The sequence below is a fragment of the Vicia villosa genome, unplaced genomic scaffold, assembly GCF_029867415.1.
Source record: "Vicia villosa cultivar HV-30 ecotype Madison, WI unplaced genomic scaffold, Vvil1.0 ctg.001315F_1_1, whole genome shotgun sequence".
Lineage (NCBI taxonomy): Eukaryota > Viridiplantae > Streptophyta > Magnoliopsida > Fabales > Fabaceae > Vicia > Vicia villosa.
Genome location: NW_026705571.1, coordinates 534489 through 556520, shown reverse-complemented (window position 1 = coordinate 556520; position 22032 = coordinate 534489). Strand labels below are relative to the sequence as shown.

General features: G+C 33.0%; 1 protein-coding gene across 2 annotated transcripts; it reads left to right on the top strand.

Moving 5' to 3' along the window:
- The first annotated feature begins 13721 nt into the window (after positions 1-13721).
- On the top strand, positions 13722-17943 carry LOC131634549 (uncharacterized). 2 transcript variants are annotated; one of them, XM_058905218.1, is made up of 5 exons: positions 13722-13932; positions 14542-14671; positions 14770-15816; positions 16785-16956; positions 17050-17943. In XM_058905218.1, exons 3-5 carry the CDS (start codon positions 14785-14787, stop codon positions 17658-17660), a joined length of 1815 nt encoding a protein of 604 aa, XP_058761201.1. In that variant the 5' UTR covers positions 13722-13932; positions 14542-14671; positions 14770-14784; the 3' UTR covers positions 17661-17943. The 2 variants fall into 2 exon arrangements, with proteins under 2 accessions (XP_058761201.1, XP_058761202.1); XM_058905219.1 differs by lacking the exon at positions 13722-13932 and adding an exon at positions 13938-14009.
- The last annotated feature ends 4089 nt before the right edge of the window (positions 17944-22032 follow it).

The following is a 22032-nucleotide window of genomic DNA, read 5'->3' as shown; positions in this document are numbered from 1 at the left end:
AAAAAGAAAGACTGGGCGAAGAAGTAAAGGAAATTAAAAGACAATTCGATTCTGTAATAGAAATATGTGAGATATTGGATCGAACTCTAGTATTGTCGAAGGGTAGCTTCTTGGTTCGACAGTCCGACAGAGTCAAGCATGAAGTCGAAGGGTTGCTCACATGCTGGTGTCGAATTGTGCATGCTGTAGTCGAAGATAGGTCGAGCATGCAGATGTCGAAGATGCTAGGGTTGTTAGCATGTTAAATTAGGTTTTAGTGTTTAAACCCTAATTTGTTAAGTTAGCTTGTTTATTAAGTTGGCTTGTGTAATGGGCCTTGCTGAAAAAGCCCATTAGTTAGTATGTTAGGTTTTATTATAAATAGCATACTAGTCTCTCATCATTGCTAAGCTGCAAATCCTAATTTAGGGTGAGAGAGGTTATTTGTTATTCTTGTAAACTTGTAATCTTGTTTTAAGAGAAAGTGAAAGAATAGCAGTTATAACCAATTCTTGTGTTCTTCTTATCCTCTCTAATTCCCTATTATACTTTGTTATTGGTATCGTTTTTCACAACAAATTGGTGCGGTGAGCGTGGAGAAGATGCCTTCAACAAAGTATGAGATTGAAAAGTTCACCGGAGTGAATGATTTCGGTCTGTGGCGCTTGAAGATGAAAGCCCTACTGGTTCAGCAGGGTTGTTTGGAAGCGTTGAAGGGAGAGGCAGCCATGAATGCAGAATTGACGGCAGCGGAGAAGACGAATATGATCGAGAAAGCACACAGCGCAATTTTGTTGAGCCTTGGTGATAAGGTTCTCCGGCAGGTATCAAAGGAGACGACGGCATCAGGGTTATGGGTGAAACTTGAAAGTTTGTATATGACCAAATCACTGGTAAATCGACTCTACCTGAAGCAAGCTTTGTATTCATTCAAGATGATTGAAGACAAAGTATTGGCTGAGCAGTTGGATATGTTCAACAAGCTGATTCTTGATCTTGAAAATATTGATGTGAAGATCGATGATGAAGATCAAGCGCTGTTACTATTGTGCGCTTTGCCTCGATCACATGCTCACTTCAAAGAAACTCTCTTGTATGGAAGGGAGTCCCTGACGTTTGAAGAAGTTCAATCAGCCTTGTACTCTAAGGACTTGAATGAACGAAAGGAGCATAAACCTTCGACTGTTGGCGAAGGTTTGGCCGTTAAAGGAAAACTCTTACGAAAGGATGGTAAGTTCGACAAGAAGAAAGGCAAAAGCCAGTCGAAGACTTACAGTGGCGAAGCATCTGGCATTCGATGCTACCATTGTAAGAAGGAGGGTCACACAAGAAAGGTGTGCCCTGAACGCTTGAAATATCATGGAGGTAAGGATAATGGCAACGCTGCCATTGTTCAAGATGATTTCGAATCATCTGATGTTCTTGTGGTTTCAAGCAGTGACTCTAAGAAGGAGTGGATTATGGATTCAGGTTGCACTTGGCACATGACTCCAAACAAAGACTTGTTCGAGGAATTATGTGATCAAGATGGTGGATCAGTATTGCTGGGAAACAACAAGGCTTGCAAGATTGCAGGTGTTGGATCTGTGAGATTCAAGCTCCATGATGAGTCAATAAGGTTATTGACTGAAGTCAGGTATGTTCCTGATTTGAAGAGAAATCTGCTTTCTCTTGGTGAATTCGACAAGAAAGGATATGTTTTTCCAAGGAGAGAAAAGTATCCTAAGAGTCATGAAGGGTTCGAAGGAAGTCTTGAGAGGCGTGAAGAAACAAGGCTTGTATACCCTTGAGGCTGAAGTTGTAAGTGGTTCGACAAATGTTGCATCCACGAAACCTTTGTCGAAAACAGAAATCTGGCACATGAGATTGGGCCATGTCAGTGAAAGGGGTCTGGTCGAATTAGGGAAACAAAATCTGCTTGGTGGAGACAAAATCGAAAAGCTGAAGTTTTGTGAACCCTGTGTACTTGGAAAATCTTGCAGAGTGAAGTTCAACAAAGGCAAACAAAGAACACATGGATCCCTTGATTACATCCATGCTGATCTTTGGGGGCCTGCAAGGTGTCCATCACATTCAGGAGCAAGGTATTTTCTATCCATAGTAGATGATTATTCCAGAAAATTATGGGTATTCATCCAGAAGACTAAGGATGAAACTTTTGAGAATTTCAAAAGTTGGAAGACTCTGGTTGAAAATCAGACTGGCAGGAAGGTCAAGAGGTTGAGAACCGACAATGGCCTTGAATTTTGCAATGAGGCATTCGACAGTTTTTGTGCTGCCTTTGGTATTGCAAGGCACAGAACTACTGCAGGTACTCCACAGCAAAATGGTTTGGCTGAAAGGTTTAATCGAACTATTTTGGAGAGAGTCAGATGCATGTTGACTAGTGCGGGGTTAACAAAGGTGTTCTGGGCTGAGGCTGTTTCGACAGCAACATATCTGATAAACAGATGTCCTTCGACAGCGTTAGATATGAAGACACCTGAAGAAGTTTGGTCGGGACATCCACCAGATCTCGACAAACTGAGAGTATTTGGCTGCGTAGCCTATGCTCACATTAGGCAAGACAAGGTCGAACCTAGAGCTCTGAAATGCATGTTCATGGGATACCCTGAAGGAGTCAAAGCTTATAGGCTATGGTGCCTAGAGCCAGGTCACAGGAGGTGTATCACCAGTCGAGATGTAGTTTTCAATGAAGTTGAAATGGCTTTTAAGAAAACTGATGATGTTGGTCGAAGTACAGAAACATCTGACGAAGAGCTGGAACAGGTAGAGATTCCTGTTGAGGTGGAGCATGTTGATGCTGAATTGCATATCCCAGATGAAGTCGAAGAAGAAGCAGAAGATGCTGAAGTTGAGGAAACTGACGATGACTACCTATTGTCGAGAGATAGGTCGAGAAGAGTCATCAAGCCACCTCAGAGACTTGGATATGCAGATCTTATAGCTTATGCCTTAATCTCTGCAAGTGAGGTTCTAGACGAAGAACCTAGAGACTATAAGGAAGTTATGAGGAGTCGAAATAAGACTGAATGGCTGAAGGCCATGGATGATGAGATGAAATCTCTTCATGATAATCATACTTGGGAACTGATCAAGAAACCTGTCAGGGCAAGGTTAGTCAGCTGTAAATGGATTTTCAAAGTTAAGGAAGGAATTGAAGGAGTGACGTCGAAAAGATACAAGGCAAGGTTAGTTGCAAGGGGTTTCACTCAGAAAGAAGGTTTCGACTTCAATGATGTGTTTTCTCCTGTTGTGAAGCATAGGTCCATTCGAATGTTGCTTGCCATGGTGGCACAGTTCGATCTTGAACTGGAACAGATGGATGTGAAGACTGCGTTCTTGTATGGTGATCTAGATGAAACGATCCTGATGAGGCAACCTGAAGGGTATGTCGAAAAGGGGAAGGAAGATTATGTGTGCAAGTTAAAGAGATCTTTGTATGGGCTGAAACAATCTCCTCGACAGTGGAATAGGAGATTCGACAAGTTCATGGCACGCATAAGTTTCATTAGAAGTCAGTTCGACCACTGCGTTTACTTCAGATTTCGACCTGGTAATTCATTTGTTATTTTGTTGCTTTATGTGGATGATATTCTCATAGCAAGCAACAATGTTGAAGATGTGATGAGGGTGAAGGTTGAACTCAATAAGGAGTTCGATATGAAGGATCTGGGAGCTGCTTCCAGGATTCTTGGAATTGACATTCGAAGAGATAGAAAGAAGTCGAAGTTATGCTTATCTCAAGAGGCATATCTACGGAAGATTCTTGAAAAGTTTGGTATGTCGAATTCGAAGCCAGTTGTGACTCCAACAAACCCTCAATTCAAGCTGAGTATTGATCAGTGTCCCAGTACTGATGTCGAAAGAGCCTATATGAATAGCATCCCATATGCTAATATAGTTGGTTCTTTGATGTATGCTATGGTCTGTACTAGACCCGACATAGCTTACGCAGTCAGTCTTGTAAGCAGGTACATGGTGAATCCTGGAAAGGCTCACTGGCAAGCATTGAAGTGGATTTTAAGGTACATAAATGGGTCTCTGAATAGAGTCCTAATTTATGGTGGAGCCTTGGGTGAAGATAGTAAAGCAGTAATAGAAGGATATGTCGACTCTGATTATGCAGGTTGTATGGATTCTAGAAAATCTATTTCTGGATATGTTTTCACTATGTTTGGCACTGCAATTAGTTGGAAAGCAACACTTCAGAAGGTTGTTGCTCTATCAACCACTGAAGCGGAGTATATTGCCCTAACTGAAGCTGTGAAAGAAGCATTGTGGCTTGAAGGTTTTGCGAAGGAGCTGAAACTTCAAGGTCGAGGTATCACTGTTAAATGTGATAGTCAAAGTGCAATACACCTGTCGAAGAATTCAGCCTATCATGAGCGAACTAAGCACATTGATGTGAGGCTGCATTTCGTCAGAGGAGTAATCGAGCGTGGAGAAGTCCAAGTGCTGAAGGTTTCGACTGAAGACAATGCTGCTGATATGATCACCAAGACATTGCCGAGTTGCAAGTTTTTCCACTGTATGCAGTTGATAAAGTTGCATGAAGAAAGTTAGTTTGTTCCTTGACGTTGTAGAGTTAGGTCCAAGGTGGAGATTTGTGAGATATTGGATCGAACTCTAGTATTGTCGAAGGGTAGCTTCTTGGTTCGACAGTCCGACAGAGTCAAGCATGAAGTCGAAGGGTTGCTCACATGCTGGTGTCGAATTGTGCATGCTGTAGTCGAAGATAGGTCGAGCATGCAGATGTCGAAGATGCTAGGGTTGTTAGCATGTTAAATTAGGTTTTAGTGTTTAAACCCTAATTTGTTAAGTTAGCTTGTTTATTAAGTTGGCTTGTGTAATGGGCCTTGCTGAAAAAGCCCATTAGTTAGTATGTTAGGTTTTATTATAAATAGCATACTAGTCTCTCATCATTGCTAAGCTGCAAATCCTAATTTAGGGTGAGAGAGGTTATTTGTTATTCTTGTAAACTTGTAATCTTGTTTTAAGAGAAAGTGAAAGAATAGCAGTTATAACCAATTCTTGTGTTCTTCTTATCCTCTCTAATTCCCTATTATACTTTGTTATTGGTATCGTTTTTCACAACAAAATACAAACATATTTAAGGTGTTGGTGTCATACGTATATTTCTCAGCGAACTCTTTCTCTAAACATTTGATACTTGAGTGATTTGTGAGTGATTTGTACAAAATGAACACACTGGATCCTGATACTAAGACCCTTATTTATACTAATTCGACCCTAACGGTCCTACGCTAACGAAATGCCACGTTGCCCGCATGCAAGTGTTTCGAATCCCTAGAATGCCATCTGTCCTCGTTGGTTTAAACAGAATATTTCGAAATTTAAAACCTCTCGCCTGAATTCTATTCGATACGTGGCAACATGTCCTTTGTGAGAATGCATCGAAACACTTCAAGTTTCAGCACTATTGTGTTTCAGAAAAACATTTAAGTCCCGAAGATCACCTATCTCGACTCAGCTTCGATTTTGGGAATCTTCGCCACAAATAACATTCTCGGAAATGGCCATCCAAAGCCATGTTTCTCTTCGAACCTTAAGTCTTCGAAAAGCATATATAACAATCGAAATCTCCGGCTAACACTCACATGTCAATAATCCTACTTCAATTTTCAATCTATTTAGCAGTATTCTTTCATGACACGCAATAGGGTGGACAATCGATCAATTTGGGTCGGTATCGGGTTTAAATTTTAAATTTGATGTAAATTGTGGTTTCATTTTAATGACCCAATTTTGACTGAAAAATTTCGATTTTTGTCGGTGGATTTTATTGGTTTAATATTTATTGGAATAAACTCATTAAAATGACTATTTTAAAATAAGATTTCAAATATTATTTTTTAATTATATAAAGATAAACAAAATTTTAGAATGATTAAAGAATAATTATTTTTATTATTGATTATTATTATGTGATAACATTTTTAATATTATTGACATTATTTTGGTCATTATGACACTTTAAATTACAAACTAAATAACATATGTGTGTGTGTGATCTAGCGGTGAAACGCTTGGGTTTTGAGAATGTGTTCCTCTCAAGGTCTCAGATTCAAAACTCGTTAAATTTAAATTGCTTATTAAAAAAACAAACTAAATAACATTCAAAATTTTCCATGCATGTTCTTATATTACTGTAATAACACAACATTATCGTTAAACTATAAAAAAGATAATAATCTAACAATATTGTTGAATTTTATTTTTATAATATACTAGTCTTATAGTAATAAAAGTAAATATAATAAATATCAATTGAATTTGATCGGATTCGGTTTTTGACAGATCCAAAATAACCATTCGAGCCCGACCAATTTTTTTTTATAATACCCAAATTAAACAATTAAATCAACCCGACATTCAATCCAACCCGATTCGATTGCACAAAATAACTAACATATCAGTCGGTTTGAATCGAACTGATTAAATTTGTCCATTCCAAACACGCAGACCTTAAGGGTGTGTTTGGTTGGAAGAAGAAATTGAAAAGAGAGAAAGAGATGAGAAAGAGTAAGAGAAGAGAGAAGTAGATGAGAAATAGAGTAGATTTGAGTGGTTGTTTGATACAAGAGAAAGATAAAAGAAATAGAAGAGAGAGAAATGTCATATTTTTTAAAAAGACAATAATACCCTTGAATTAGAAGAATAATAATGCCTTCAATAATTTTTTTTAATTATTTTATTTAAACTTATTAATCAATTAAATTTTTAAATTGGTTTTTTAGAGAAATATTATTATTTAAAATTTTTTATAGACCAATTAATTATTTTATAAAAAAAGTTTCAATGATTTGAATCTTTAAAGCAATTCAAATAATAAAATTAAAACTTAAAACACTTTAAATAATTAAATTAATTCAAATAATTTTATCATAATTATTGCATAATTATATTTTTTTAATTAATATTTGAAATTTGTAGTTCGTCACTTTAAATTTAAATATCTCTTAAATAACAAACAATATATAATAATATTAATATATAATAGTATAAGAATTTTTTGTCCGAAATACTACTATAGAAATGATGTTAGACTTAGAACACATTTTATGCAAGGGTAATTAGTGGAAAACAAAATATAGCACTCTTTCTCGGCCATTTCTTCGCTACTTTGTGAAGAAAGAAAAAGTATATGGGTCCCACATTTTTTAATCTCTCTTCTCTATTTCTTTTGTTAACCAAGCATGATGACTTATATACTTCTCTTCTCTTTCTCTCTCTTATACTTCTTTCTCTTCTAAATCACTTCAACCAAGCACATCCTAAATGAAATTGTTGACATAAATCCTGCAGACCCTATTTTGATTTGAGTCAAGAGAAATATGATCCATTTATATATTTCTTTGAACAAGCAAATTTGATTCTCTCATCACCTCATGAAATCAGTTCAAGTTCTAACTGAATCACAACATCTAACATTCTTCATAATGGTCACACACCAAGTGAAACAATTTCCTCTTGTATAAACATAATTGTAAGTGATAATTATAGTTGTTGGCTTAATGATTTTGGAGTCAATGACCATATATGTTTATCTATGCATTTATTTGAGTCATTTTATCGCACCAGGCATGTTAAAGTCCATTTACCAAATGGTAATTTAGTCCAAGTTACTTATGTTGATAATGTTCAATTCTTTCCTCACCTTTATATATCAATGTTCTTAATTTATTCACACAAGTTCTAGGTTAAATTATAATTTTTGTCTCCATATTTTTGGCCACTTCACAAAATCAGTCCTCTTATTTATTTTTTAAATAGTTTAGGTCTCATATGTTTGTTTTTCGCTTAAAAAAACGTTGATGTGTCATTTTCTAATATACGTGGCTTTTTTTATCGAGAGAAAGAAATTGAAGACGATGGGAGAAAACGACTCAAAGAAGAAAACGTTGTCAGAAATACAATACAATGAATAATTAACGTTTTTTTATGCCAAGTTAATAAGAATATGTCACATATTTAAAAATAGTACACAATAGCTTTTTTTTACACAAAGAATAGGATTGGGGGATCAAAATAGTTTAAAAATTAAAATGGAGATTGATTTCATGACCAAAATAAAGAGACAAAAACTATAATTTATCCTTAAATTTAATAACTTTGTTAATACTGCCTCAATTTTTAGCTTGTACAATAATAGATCGTGTAAGTATTTCAAGCACTCTCAATAAGTCTTATAGTTGGAACGCATGAATACCCATGATAACTCATCATTTTATCGAGTTTGCATAAGACCGACGAAAACTCGAATGTAGCGAAGAGTGTCTGGAATTTTAGTGAATATGATAGGCTTATCAATTGTACATTTTTGTTATTAATTTCTAAATCCATAATGAGGTTTTTATAGGCCACTTTAGTATTGTTTCATAAGGTAGCTACCATTGGCGAAACAGTTCCTTTTTCCAAAAGTTACAATGCTTGGCCTACTGCAACATTTACCAAGAGTCGCATGTTTTTATTCCACCACACTTCATGATACAAACTTCACATAGATATTTTCTTGTCATTTTAAAACACACCCATGTTGATTAAATATTATTAAAAAATAATAATTTCCAACAGCTAATTTTAAAGTTCATATCATCCCTACCAATAGGGGCAGATTTACATGGGGACGGGAGAGTGTTTTAAGTGGTAAAATTTATCATATTTTTGCATAAGATCTTAAAAACATCTCCAACGGTGTTACCTATTTTTTGGATTTTTTGTGAGACTCATCAAACCACGTTATCTAAAAGAAACTCATTTATTTTTTTACTTCAATAATTTAACTCTAAAGAATCTATATTAAGTCCTACAGTTTTATATTATATATTAATATTTTATTATAATATTTCACTCATATTCAATTTTATTTTATATTGAGTCTCACAATATATATATATATATTTTAAAGAGAAATAATCCAATATAACGTTGCATTGTAAAATAATGGTTTACAGGCTGACAATTTTTTTTTTTAATTTTCCAATGCTACACCCATGTTCCATGCTGGCGAACTGTGTTAAAGAACTGCTGCTGGATATGGTCTAAGTTCGATTCCTAATTCTACTAATTTTATATTTATTTTTAAAGTATTATTATTAACAATATATATTAATTTTTTTAATCATTCTTGTATAATTTATTTTTTTGGCACTCTGAATAATTTTCCTCAAGATCCGCCACTGCCTGCCAATATTGTTAACATTACATTGCAATCATTTAAAATTGCCAATACCATAAAAATGAGTTACTTACAAAATAAAAATAAATAAATATGAAAAGTTACTAAGATATTCTTATTTTTAAAAAACTAAATCAATATGAAATATTAAAAAACTTTGTTAACAAACAAAAATGGAAAATTGAAAATGTGGGTCGATTATTTAATTTAAGATAAAAACATGTCAATTAGAAAATAAAAGAAATTATAAAAAAGGAAAAGAACATGTAATTTTGATAAAAAGTAGATTAATTTTTTTTGATAAAATTGAAATATGCTAATTTAAAAAAAAAAACTAAATATATATAAATATAGAGAATAACTAACATATTACTATTTTTAAAAACTAACTAAATATGAAAAATTAAAAAATTTAATAAAAAATAATAGGTGAAATTTTATTAATATATTTCTATTTTTGTAAGAATTTAACCTTTTACTAATTAAAACAAAGCATAGTTAAGTGATTAATAATTTATATATAAAATTATATTATTTATTTATTAAAATTTTATTTTATATTATCATATGACACAATATTATAATTTTATAATATTGAAATAAATTATTATTTTTTATTATAGAAATTTTTTCCTCAAGTTAAAATTTCTTTAATTTAGATTTTTCAAAATATGCGTTGGTTTCAATTCATTCAAATTTTCTTTATATATATATATATATATATATATATATATATATATATATATATATATATATATATATATATATATATATATATATATATATATAAAGCAAAGAAAAATATATAAAATTAAAAGAAGAACAACAAACTGAGGGGGCATAAACCTTACCAGCAACTACAAGATCAACCCAAAAAAGAGTAATATATCGAATAAAATAAAGTGATAAAATAAATTGGATAAAAGTTTAGTTGATGAAATCATATACTTACAGACAAATACACATAACACAAATCAGTGAATCCAACGCGGGAAACAAAATTAGATTGTAAAAGAAATATGTGTATAAGTCTCGAAGCATCATAGAAAATCATAGACAAACGAACTCATCTTTTGAAGAACAACAAACTGGTATATGAATTAACCGCCAACACAACTGGATTAACGAACAAACAACCTCTGGAAAAAAATTCAGCAAGCAAAGCGACTTTTTTGAGTCCAACAATCCAACATCAAATTAAATGATAAAGATATGAAATCAATCTCACATCAATTCCGAAGACTAATGAGAACTTTCACACAATTTTTAATTCTCTTTTAACACATTATGACAAATTCATAAACTTTTGATGAAATTACCCAACTCTATTAACTTTATAGATTACAAATTGAATCTAAACAAGTAAAAGAATGAACACAATAGATTAGTCTTTTACTGGAAAAAAGTAAAGGCAAGACAAACAATCATTCCTAATGAGTACTTTAAGGCGGGAAATGCGTAAACAAGACAAACAATTATTGTTGGCACTTTGATCTATACAACTAAAACAAAACAAAATAAATAAATAAATTGCATTACTAGCCCACTTTGCCATCATTTCCATTACTATAATCTCAATCATTTCGATTATTTTTCATTCAATACTTTATGTCAATTTTCAATCCAAGCCCCTGAAAAACCAAATCCATCTTATTATAGTACAAGTACTACCAAATACATAGTACATGTTCAAAGGATTAGAAATCACAATGGGTAGTGCATGAACCGGGTATTATATAATTCATTCTACGTTTTTTTTAATAAAATCAAATTAAATAAAAAAATTAAAAAGATTAGGAATATAAAACTTAATGTTAGAATCAACGGCGGTATAAGTGTAAGTGATGGAGTATTGTAAACTCACACTTGAGAGAGAGTATTAGAATAATAATAATGCAAGTGTAAGTAAGTGAAGAAAATAGTCTCATATTGGATAGAAATGTGACTTGAAAATATATAAGTGAGAGAAGTCACTCACCTATCACCTTAAGGCTTTAGGTCGATAGGTGGTGTGTCTCTCACAAAGGTGCATATTCCTCAACTTTGTATCAACACTCCATAGTGAAAAACTTCCCCAACAAAGGTGTCAACAGCGGTACAAGTCAATACCCAAGAAGATGTGTCAACGGCGGTACAAGTATAAGTGGGTGAGCATTGAAATGTTAGAATAATATAGTGAAAAACTTCCCCTAACAAAGGTGTCAATGACAGTACAAGTAAACTCTCTTATAAGCGTGAACAACAATATTTATAAGTACTTAATTAGTCATATCCATTATCCCTATTTTTAATAAGAATAAATCGATTAAATATAAGAGACTCGACCATTAAATCTCGTTTGAGGGACTAGACTATTAAGTATCGCATAATAGACTCGATCCTTAAGCCTCACTTAAGAGAGTCAATTATTAAGTCTCGCCTAAGAGACTCGAACATTAAGTCTCGCTTGAGAGACTTGACTATAAAGTCTCTTCTAAGAGACTCGACGATTAAGTCTCGCTTGAGAAACTCGTCCCAAGTTATGTTTGAGGGACTCACTATAAGCCCTCATTATGAAAAGCCCACTTGGGATAGATTCATATAATGGGAGTCTTAAAGATACATGCACTCTTATTAATCAATTGGCCATTTACCAAGTCCTCGTGCTTGAGAAATTATGTAGTGTTATATTTTGTTGGGCCTAAATAAGGAGTATTCAGAAAGAGATAGCATCCAAAGGAGTGCTAGAACCCAAAGAAAGAGGCGAGCTCCCCTAGGACTAGCACTTAGACTCCCACGGGCTAGCACTTGCGATCAAAAAGTGATCGCCCATAGGCTAGACCATGTTAGCCTAAAGAAAGGGGCGAGCCCCTAAGGCTAGCACTTGGTCGCCTACGTGCTAGCACGTGCTAGCCCAACGAGGGAAGAAGGCCCCATAATGGACTTAGGCTAAGATACCTAGTCCAAAGAGTCAATCAAAGTAGAACCACTTCCTTCATGATTCTAGGAAGAACAAGTCTTTCCTTGTCCACATTCCTAGTCATGGAGTTAGGGCATAACTGTCCACTAACTCTACAACCCTAAGCCCAAAAGAGCCTTTATAAATACTTCTCCCTCAAAGGGAGGAAAAGAGATCATAACACATACTGATCACATCATACACATGCTTATACCTTATCACATTGATCATCTGTAGAGCCTCCCACCTCACGAGAGCAAGACCTCTAAAACCACAATAAAACACCATCGTACATGGCTTTACGCTGTCGTGGATAATTCCTAGCCACCATACAATGTAATATACCCACAAAGACATTTAAGTCTCTCCGCCCTTACAGGGGAACATGCACACCAGTATTTTTTTGACCAATACAGGTGGTGATGCATGTTTTGATGCATTTTGATTTTATCTTACCATACATTTTAGGCGCTGATACATCTTTTGCGTTGTGTAACGTCTGGACAAACACTTATTTGTACGTAATTGAATCCAGATTTCAAAATTCAGAATGACATTTGAGACAAGATATCTTTTGTATGATCCTTATTTATATAAATCTTGTATAAATATACCTCTTATGTAGATGTAACTATTAAAAATATTCTAGAATGTCTCAATATTGGTATCTTTCATTTGTTTACTTCAGCAACGTGAGTCTTTCTTTTGAATTTAGTGTCATAAATGACACCTCTCTTGAAATTCTAAAATCCGAACTATATAATCTTTTGCACTACTCATATAACGAAAGGTGATTAATGTCCAGTATTGTTTGCCCTCCCTTTGATAACGAGAAAAAGTTGAAGTAGAAGCGACAGTCGTGATATTGATCAATGATATTCTAAAGATGTTAAGACGTCCTCACCCATCTTTAAATCATGATATGATGTTAGATTTTATGTTATAAAAATATATATGTGATATTACATATTTTGTGTATGTGATAATATATATTTATGTTAATTTGTGTTTTCTTCATCTCTTGTATGAAATTGTTGATGGTTTTCTCATAACATAGTATATTTCAGATTTCACAATCCGAAAAATCTCTAGGTATAGTTTTGTGTTCTTGTATGAAATTTATTCTTATTTTATGATAACAAAGTTATTCTGGATTTCAAAATCCTGAAATACTCCGAGATGAATTTGTTGTGTGTTTAAGTAGTAGAGTATTAGGAAAGAATCCGAAATTTAAAAATTCAAATTTGTTTTTAACATTGGTTTGGCGTGTTTCAAGATATGTTTTGTAATTCGGATGCACTCAGATTTTAAAATCTAAAATTTAAGTATATTTCTGGAATCTTATTAGAATACATGAGTAATAACTACGGGTGACAAAACTGACCGTCTCAGCCCCGCCCCATTCCGTCTTAAGCTCGCTAAAAAAGAAGTGAGACAGACAAATCCGCAAAATATAACGGTGAGAATTTAATACTCATTTTTTTGTGAACGTCTTACCCTATTTATTATGTGTAATTTCTTGGCAGGTCCTAGCATACACTAAATATTTTTGTCATCCCTATGTCGGATATGTCATTTTCCATCATCATACAAAAGAAATAAAAATATAATTGTCTTCCAATAATTCATGTATTTATTTAATCATTACCCTAGTCACCCTCTCTCAAATGAAATAACCTTTGATTCGTTTTTATTCCATGCAATCAAAATTTTGGATTATGGGCAGCACCCTAAATAATCCAAAAAAAGCCGCATCTTTTTTCATCCCAAAAATTGTCAGAGAACGTTCTTCCTTTCACCATATTTTTCTTAGGTTTTTCTCTTTCTTCTTCTCTTCAATGATTATCAAACTTTCATGATCTTGTTTTGCTTCTGTTTTTCTCAAACTAGGTTTCTTTTTTTTATTTAATTTGGGATTATAATAATGATTATCTCTAATTATTATGTTTGTAAATTAATCATTAATAATTAATCATAAGAATTTTCTTAATCACTTTTTCTTTGGTTAATCAAATTTGATGCTTTTTTATTTGCTGTCACTTGATTGCACAAAGTTGTTGAATTGAATCAAATTCATGAACATGTTGATTGTTGATGTTGATCTCTTCATTCATTATATTCATTATGCTTTTGTTAATTACAATTTTATGAGAAATTTATTTCAATTTGGTAGTACTCAATAGGAAAGTTTGACCAGTTTAGTGTTCAATTCAACTTTGTGGTATATGCTTTGACTTTTATAGTTATATAGTTTTATAGTTTTATAGTTTTATACCAATCTCTGCATTTATTTCAGTTTCTTTATTGTTTGTTATATGCATTTGGTTGAAATTGAAATGATATAATGATTTTTCCAAGATTGTTGTTTTTGTGGAAATCGAATTTATGCCGATGAAATATCGAAATCGAAATTGTTTTGCAGGATGTAGAAGGTGTTGAAGGGTAGGAAACTAGATTCCACGTCTTCGCGATTCTTCGTGATTTTGAGTTCATTGGTTTGATAAGTGTTGGTTATTGGTACTGTTTAATGTGTTTATCGGCGTAATTTCGTTGTAAGTTGTAGAAGTTGTTTTGATTTGTTACAGATAGTTTAGTTGATTGATTTTGTTGGATAGTGATTGAGTTTTGGTTTATCGACTTAATCTTGTAGGGTAGTTGTTGTGAAATGGAGTCGAAACACGAAGAGTCGAGTGTGATTTTGAAATTGATGGGACTTGATAAAGTGGTTTCTCGATATGAACCTGTTAGAGATAGACCGAAAGTTTTATCAGAGGATTATTTGCAGAAAGTTGCGTCTATTGGTGTTAGAAAGAAGCGTTCGTATGGTCAGGGTGGTTCTTTAGAAATGAGTACCGATGAGAAGGACGGTTCTGACGATGTTATGATGGCGGTTGAAACATTAGTAAGGAGGGAAAAGAAGCATAATTCGTCGAAGGGAAATGGAAAGGAGAATTTATCGGTGTTTCGAACTAAGGTAGAAGATGTCCCACAGAAATCTGAGCAGGGAGATATTCTGCTTCGTCCAGATAATCGGTCGCGAGGTGTTGTGCATGGAAAAGATGGATTGTGTGAAACGTTTCGGTTTTCGAAATTTCAATTGGATCGGAAGGATTTAACTTTTGACTCGAGAATTTCTGTTTCGAAAGGAATTCCTGAAAGGGAAGGAGATGGTAAGATTAAAAGCAACATTAGATCTAAGGTTGGGTTTAGTTATAGCTTTTCCAGAAAAGTGCCAACGACAAAACGTCTTGCTGATAATCGTGGAACTATGACTAAGGATGACTTGTTTCAGAAATATTGGGGTTTAGGTAAGAATGTGTCCGCAAATCGATCGACCGAGAAGTCAGATGATATGAACTTAAAGTTGAAGAAGAGATGTTATGGAAATGATTTGTTCGAAAAGGAACCAGTGCTTTCTCAATTGTCATGCTCTGATCCTTCTCCTGCATTCGTAGACAGTCAAATCATGCAGCAGACATGCTTAAAGAACGATGATGTGAAGAACAATGAAGACAGTAACATGTCTAAGAAAATTGCCTTCTCTCTTGATTCATCAGTTGATTTCTCGGTGTCTGATGTGAAGACTAAGGTTGTTGGCTATTCTAATAATATTCCAACCACGAAGCAATCTGAATCAATGGCATCTGTAATGATGCACGGAGACCGTGATTCTGTATGTCATGCTTCAAAGCAACAGGTACGATTTTTCTTACTCGGAACCGTTTGGATTGTTCTTTTTTTAGCTGTGACTCTGGTAGTGAATTTTAGTTTAAATACCTTAGTTTCTTATTGCTATTTTATTTTTAGCACCCTTTTTTATCCGCGTTCTTGCTCTCCCTCTTAAATTTATACCCTTGAGTGTTAGTAATTGTTCTGAAACCTTCTGCTCATAGTTTCACTACCTACCATGTTACAGAAACCAATTTAGCACAATTGAAGAGTAGTTAAAGAAATACTAACTTGTTGCCGAATTACTTTGCCTTCGTTGGGTCCTGACTTCCGATGTTTTGTCTTGGGTACATTGGGATCGATTATATAGTCACGGAGAGTGTTAGAATTCCGGGTTTGGGCCTAAGCCCAATAAACGGGCTGAATATGAAAGCTGGAGAAGGAGTAAGGAAGGGAACATTCATTCAGTATCTTTTTTGTTAAGTTGGGGTTTGGCAGAGAGGGTATCATTTCTTATCTGACGAGTATTTGCTCTGGCATTACATGGCTTATTTAGGCCTACATTCGGTATCCTAAACAAGAGTGAGCCTTGATGCAATGATAAGTTTGAGATTTGTGATCTGTGGTCACATGTTCCAGATAAAGATTAACCTGATGATCCCCCAAATGCCACATCAGCGAGCTTTGTGCACAAGCTAAATTACTGTCACTATTTGTGCAGATTCGTGTGATAAATTGTCATGATTATATTACTTATGCAACTATATCCCTAGTTAGTAAGCCTTGGTGTAATTTAGCTTTGATAGAAGATTAGCACATGTCAGGCCCCTAAGCATGAAATCTTTAAACTGTGAGTTTACTTTTATCTTCGTGTTGATTGCATATAATGTGGATCTCTCGGTCTTCTTGTGATTATTATTATTTCTGCGATGTTATGTTCACTTGCCGTGAGTGATTGATTACTCATGCTGTTACATCATTATTCTTAAATTACAGGAGACATTGGAATTTCATGAAGGTTTTGTGTATTCACTTACCACCGGGGCTGATGCAGATGCTGTCGGTAACTTCCACGAGGGATATGAACCTAGTCCAATGTCAGTTTTGGATTCAACATTTAGTGAAGACATTTCAGTTATATCTGAATGCAGTGCTGCTGGTGTATATGGTACGTAATGATCACCGTGAAGCAATTTGTGTCATATTATAGTTTCATTTCGGCATGAATTACCAACATGTCAACGTTTCTTGATTTCTTCAGATTCCTCTGAAGTGGATGATGAAGAACTTGATTTGAACGTTTCAAGTGATGAAGATTGCAGGGAAGAGTCTATAGGCAATTTCAAAGAGAAGAAAGGTATAGTAGGCTTATCTAGAACAGAAGAAAGTAGAGACTTCTCCTATGTCGTTGAGGTCTTAACCGAAGCAGGTATATCTAATGCGAGCTTGCTCAGAGATTTTTCAACATGGCACTCTGCGGAATGTCCTATTAGCCCTTCTGTCTTTGATACCCTAGAAAAGAAATTCGGCGAGCAACAGCTTTGGAAAAGATCTGAAAGGCGGCTTCTTTTCGATCGTATTAATTTAGGTTTGTTAGACATTCTGCATCCATATTTATACGTTCCAATGTGGGAAACACCCGTGTCAAGAAGATTGAATACTGAATTGAGACAGGATATGATTGAGGACGATATGTGGGGGTTGCTTGTTTCGCAAGAAAAGAAAGCTGGTAAGGAGTCAATAGACGATATGCTTGGAGGGGAAATTCGGTGGATAGAATTAGGCGAACATGTTGAAGGTTTTGTTAGAGAGTTAGTTAGTGTGTTAATAGAAGAGCTTGTAGATGATATAGTTAGGTTAGAGAATTTTTGAAAACTCTAGCTTTGCGTGTGGCGATAGACTTTTAATATACACGAACAATTCATGAGTAAGTTTGAATTGTCGAGGTTGGTTTTGAGTCGATTTTTTCAGATTGATTTTGAGAGGTTATAGAGTTTGCATTAGAATTTAGGTATTGGTTGATTATTGATTTTTATGGTACAATATTGTATTTGAATTGTATCCGAAAAAAGAAAGTTCTTGTGATTTGTATCCAAACAAGAATAAGGGACAGTGCTTGTGATTTGTATTTCAGTATATTACAGTACTTTTGTGATAGTCTTCTTTTACACAATGATGACTGTAATTGATGATGAACTAAGGTCTGGTTTTTGAGGTAAATGCAGGGGCTCATCAGTCTTCTTGACTAAGCCATCTTTCTTATTTTTCATCAAATCATTCACCTTCTTGAACAATGAACTAATCACTTCCTTTGATCTTTCCATCATTTGCTCATTAAATAAGCCAAAAAAAGAAACATCTTTTCTTTCCTTGTAACTGAACATTAAAAAGAAAAGGGCATAATTATTACCAAGAATGTAAATATGAAGAAGATGAAGACACTAATTAAATGAAAAAGAAATGGACATGTAAATTGTATAACCCATATCCATAGAATCTTCTGTCGGGATTCTCAAAGGTAAACACAATCACTTAAGGTGAATCTAACCCACAATTAATTGTATTGCATCCCTGTTCTCTTAGAATGAGAGACGTTAGTCGAGGTTGACACTAACTCATAAGCCATTCGTAGTGGAGACAAAAGAAGTTGATAAATCGGGTGTAAGAGGGGCGTTGGATAAAAGAGGCAGCACATTCAAAGCTGGAAAAAATTAGGTAAAAACACAAGAAATAAGAATATATATAAGAAACTACGATCCATTTTCAGAGTCTTGGAATCTTATTTAATGAAAAATTATAATATTTATTTAAATATTAATTTTTTATTTAAGCTCTTCGATATCATCTTGCGTAGGCAATGGTGAAGGTGATCTACCAAGCCAATATTTTGTGCAAATAAGTGCTTCCACAGATCTAACGGTTAGACGACTGTGATAGTCATTAAGCACCCTTCCTCCAGTACCGAAGGCAGACTCAAAAGCTACCGTTGAGACAGGTATATCTAGAAACTCTCTCAAAATGTTAGCTAGGGTTAGAAGTCGACTTGAATGCACCTTCCACCAAGTCAAGATATCAAAGTTAGGAATATCACCTTCTAATCCATCTTCAAAGTACTTTGGTAATTCAGATTTCACTCCACTTGACTTGAAACCATTGGATTGCAAAAATATCCCCTAATAATAGTCGGGATTTCCAATCCGTCCAACTAATACAGGTGGTTGAACAAAGCCACTTTGAGATCCACTTGTCCCACCACCATTATACTCCTCAAATATGGTTTTCAAATTCGATTCTAATTTATCCTCAAGATTTCAGCATTTTGTTTATCAAAGTTTTTTTCGATAAACCAACGAGCATACATCGATTTTTTCCTAGGATCTAACACAAAAGAAATTAACAACAACATGTTCAATTTTTTAGGAACTCCCCAAAACTTATCATATTTCTCCTTCTTCTTTAAAGTTATATTCCTTGTATGAGCTAAAGATGACTCTTTAGATGCACACATGTTTTCTATAGCCAAACCAATTGTAAATATCTCTGCCAAGTACATATTAATTGTCACATATGTTGAACCTGATATGCGTAAAGTGGAAGCCTTAAAAACTTCTAAAAATTAAGCGACCTCACGTGCTTCTACCAATCTAAAGCGATAGGAATGTCACTCCCTTTCTCAAGTTCTTCACAATACTTGGCATCAATAATCTCAAACTCATGCTATTTGAAGTTGTAGAGCAGCCTTCAACATGTCATATGTTGAATTCTACCGAGTATCACAATCGAATTTAGCACTACCCTTGTATTCAATATGTCTACTTCTAACACATGCCAAAAACTTAAGTTCTCGACTTTGGGGAAGACTTAACATACTTAACAGCACCCCTTGTAACACTCTTCTAAACTCTGTGGAAAATATAACATAAATCAGAGTAAGATATCATGCATATTAATTCAAGGGTGTCACACATAATTCAAAAATCATAAACACCTGTCATGCTTAATAACACTTTAAATATAATTCATGTTTCCATAATTCCAACACATGCACTTTCGCAGCAAATTCATATTCGATCAAACAAAACACATTATTGTCTCATAATAATTTCATTTTATTAAAAACTTAGGCATAATGGCCAAACATCACATAATTTTATTAAAATAACACAATAGAAAGAAATACAAGGTATCCTTCAAAAACATGAATCAACAACGTTCCCCAGTGTTACATAATTAGAGCACGACATAAAACTCAAAAAAACTAAACAAATAAATAAATGAATACCTCTCCTACTAATCCTCGTAAGCAAGCAACTTTACTTCTCGGCACCCGAGCGATGTCGTACAAGATGAAGACCACCCTTACCATAGTTCAAAATCTTCAACTTAGGGTTGCTCCTCTTCTCTTATCTTCTATTCTCTTATTTTTCTCTTCTCTTCTCTTCAAGAATCCTCTTCTTCAAATCTGACACATCTGAAACACAAAATAATCATCCGAACCCGACTTAAACAACTCTATATTATCCAAATTAAACAGCTGAATCGGCCAGACATCCAACCCAATCCGATCCGTTTGCCTTAATCATATAATAGATTGATCGATTTGAATCGGACAGTTTAAACTTGTCCACCCCTAATTTCAATAATGGTTTCTATTTTCTGCGGCCACAAAAATCAGATTCTGAATCATCTCTATCAAAAAGCACGTGGGTGTACGTATTGTAAGAAATATTATTGTACATAGTACACAGAAAACTCAAGTTTTCTATTTGACAAGACTGTTGGATTGTTCATGTACATAGAATACTCTAGTTTATATTGCTAATAAAAAGGAAATGAAAACGAGCTTTATATATATCCGTCATGTTTCTAACTATTTGAAACTTGGTTTTACGTATGTACTCCTAAATTCACAATCCATAGCATCCTAACTTGGAGATGTTCTTCCTCTTCTTACATGCAGTTGGTTGTCTCATATATTAACTATTCCTATAACAATCATGCATGAGAATTTTTGTTTTTATTCTTGATATTTTCCCTCTCAATTTTGTGAATATAAACATAACATATCTCTCTCTATATATAATATTTATAATGTTATAAATTTATTTATTGTTATATTTTGAAAAGTCAATAATCCGAATAACTCGAATATAATTTAAAATTCAATTTAATAATTAAATCGTCAACTTGATTCATTAATTAAATGTATTAAATATGAAAAAAAATCTTAATTTCTTAGTTAAATAAATTAGACTTAAATTTGAATTATGTATATATATATATATATATATATATATATATATATATATATATATATATATATATATATATATATATATATATATATATATATATATATATATATATGGGGACGACTCAAGTGAGAACACTTGGTTAATGTGAGAAATGAGAACAATTAATCTTAACCATTAAATTTCGATTCATTGAAATTAATGAACAAGATTGATTTCTCTTTCCATATTCCTCTTTATTAGTAATGTATATAATCTTCAAAAATATTAATTCACATTTATATTTTAATAAAAAAAATTTTTAATTTATTGTTTTTTGGAAATAATGAAAATTGATAGAAAATAATTTTTTTAAAGACGATATATTTTATTTAATAATTAACCTTTGAATAAATATAATCATACTATCATAAATTTAAAAATAATAATAATATATTCATCCAACAAATTACTTACTGCTAATATAATTATAAATATAAAATTTATTTATATTTTAAAAATAAAAATTAATATAATTATGAATGAATAAAAATAAAAATATTATCTTATATTAATTTTCATATTAATAATATTGTTATATATTTATTATATTCCTTAGTATATTTATATGAATTGTTTTTTTTTATAGAAATACTAAATATTTTCAATCAGATATCATTATTTTAAAAATACAACAATTCAAATATTTCATTTCTTAAAATATAACATATCTTAAATTATAGAAATTATAAATATAAAAGACATTAGAATGAAAAATCAACAATTAAGTTTTTAGTTTCTTCAAAAAAATTATGATTTTTATCTAAACATTACTAATATAATTATATGATATTTAAAATATTATATTTATTTTTTATATAAAAAAATTGATATAATTATATATAAATCATTAACATTAATATTTAATTATATAAACTATTTAATTTTTAAAAACAATGAGAATATTTAACGTTAATGATAATATGTAACGTTAAAAACAATGAGAATATTTA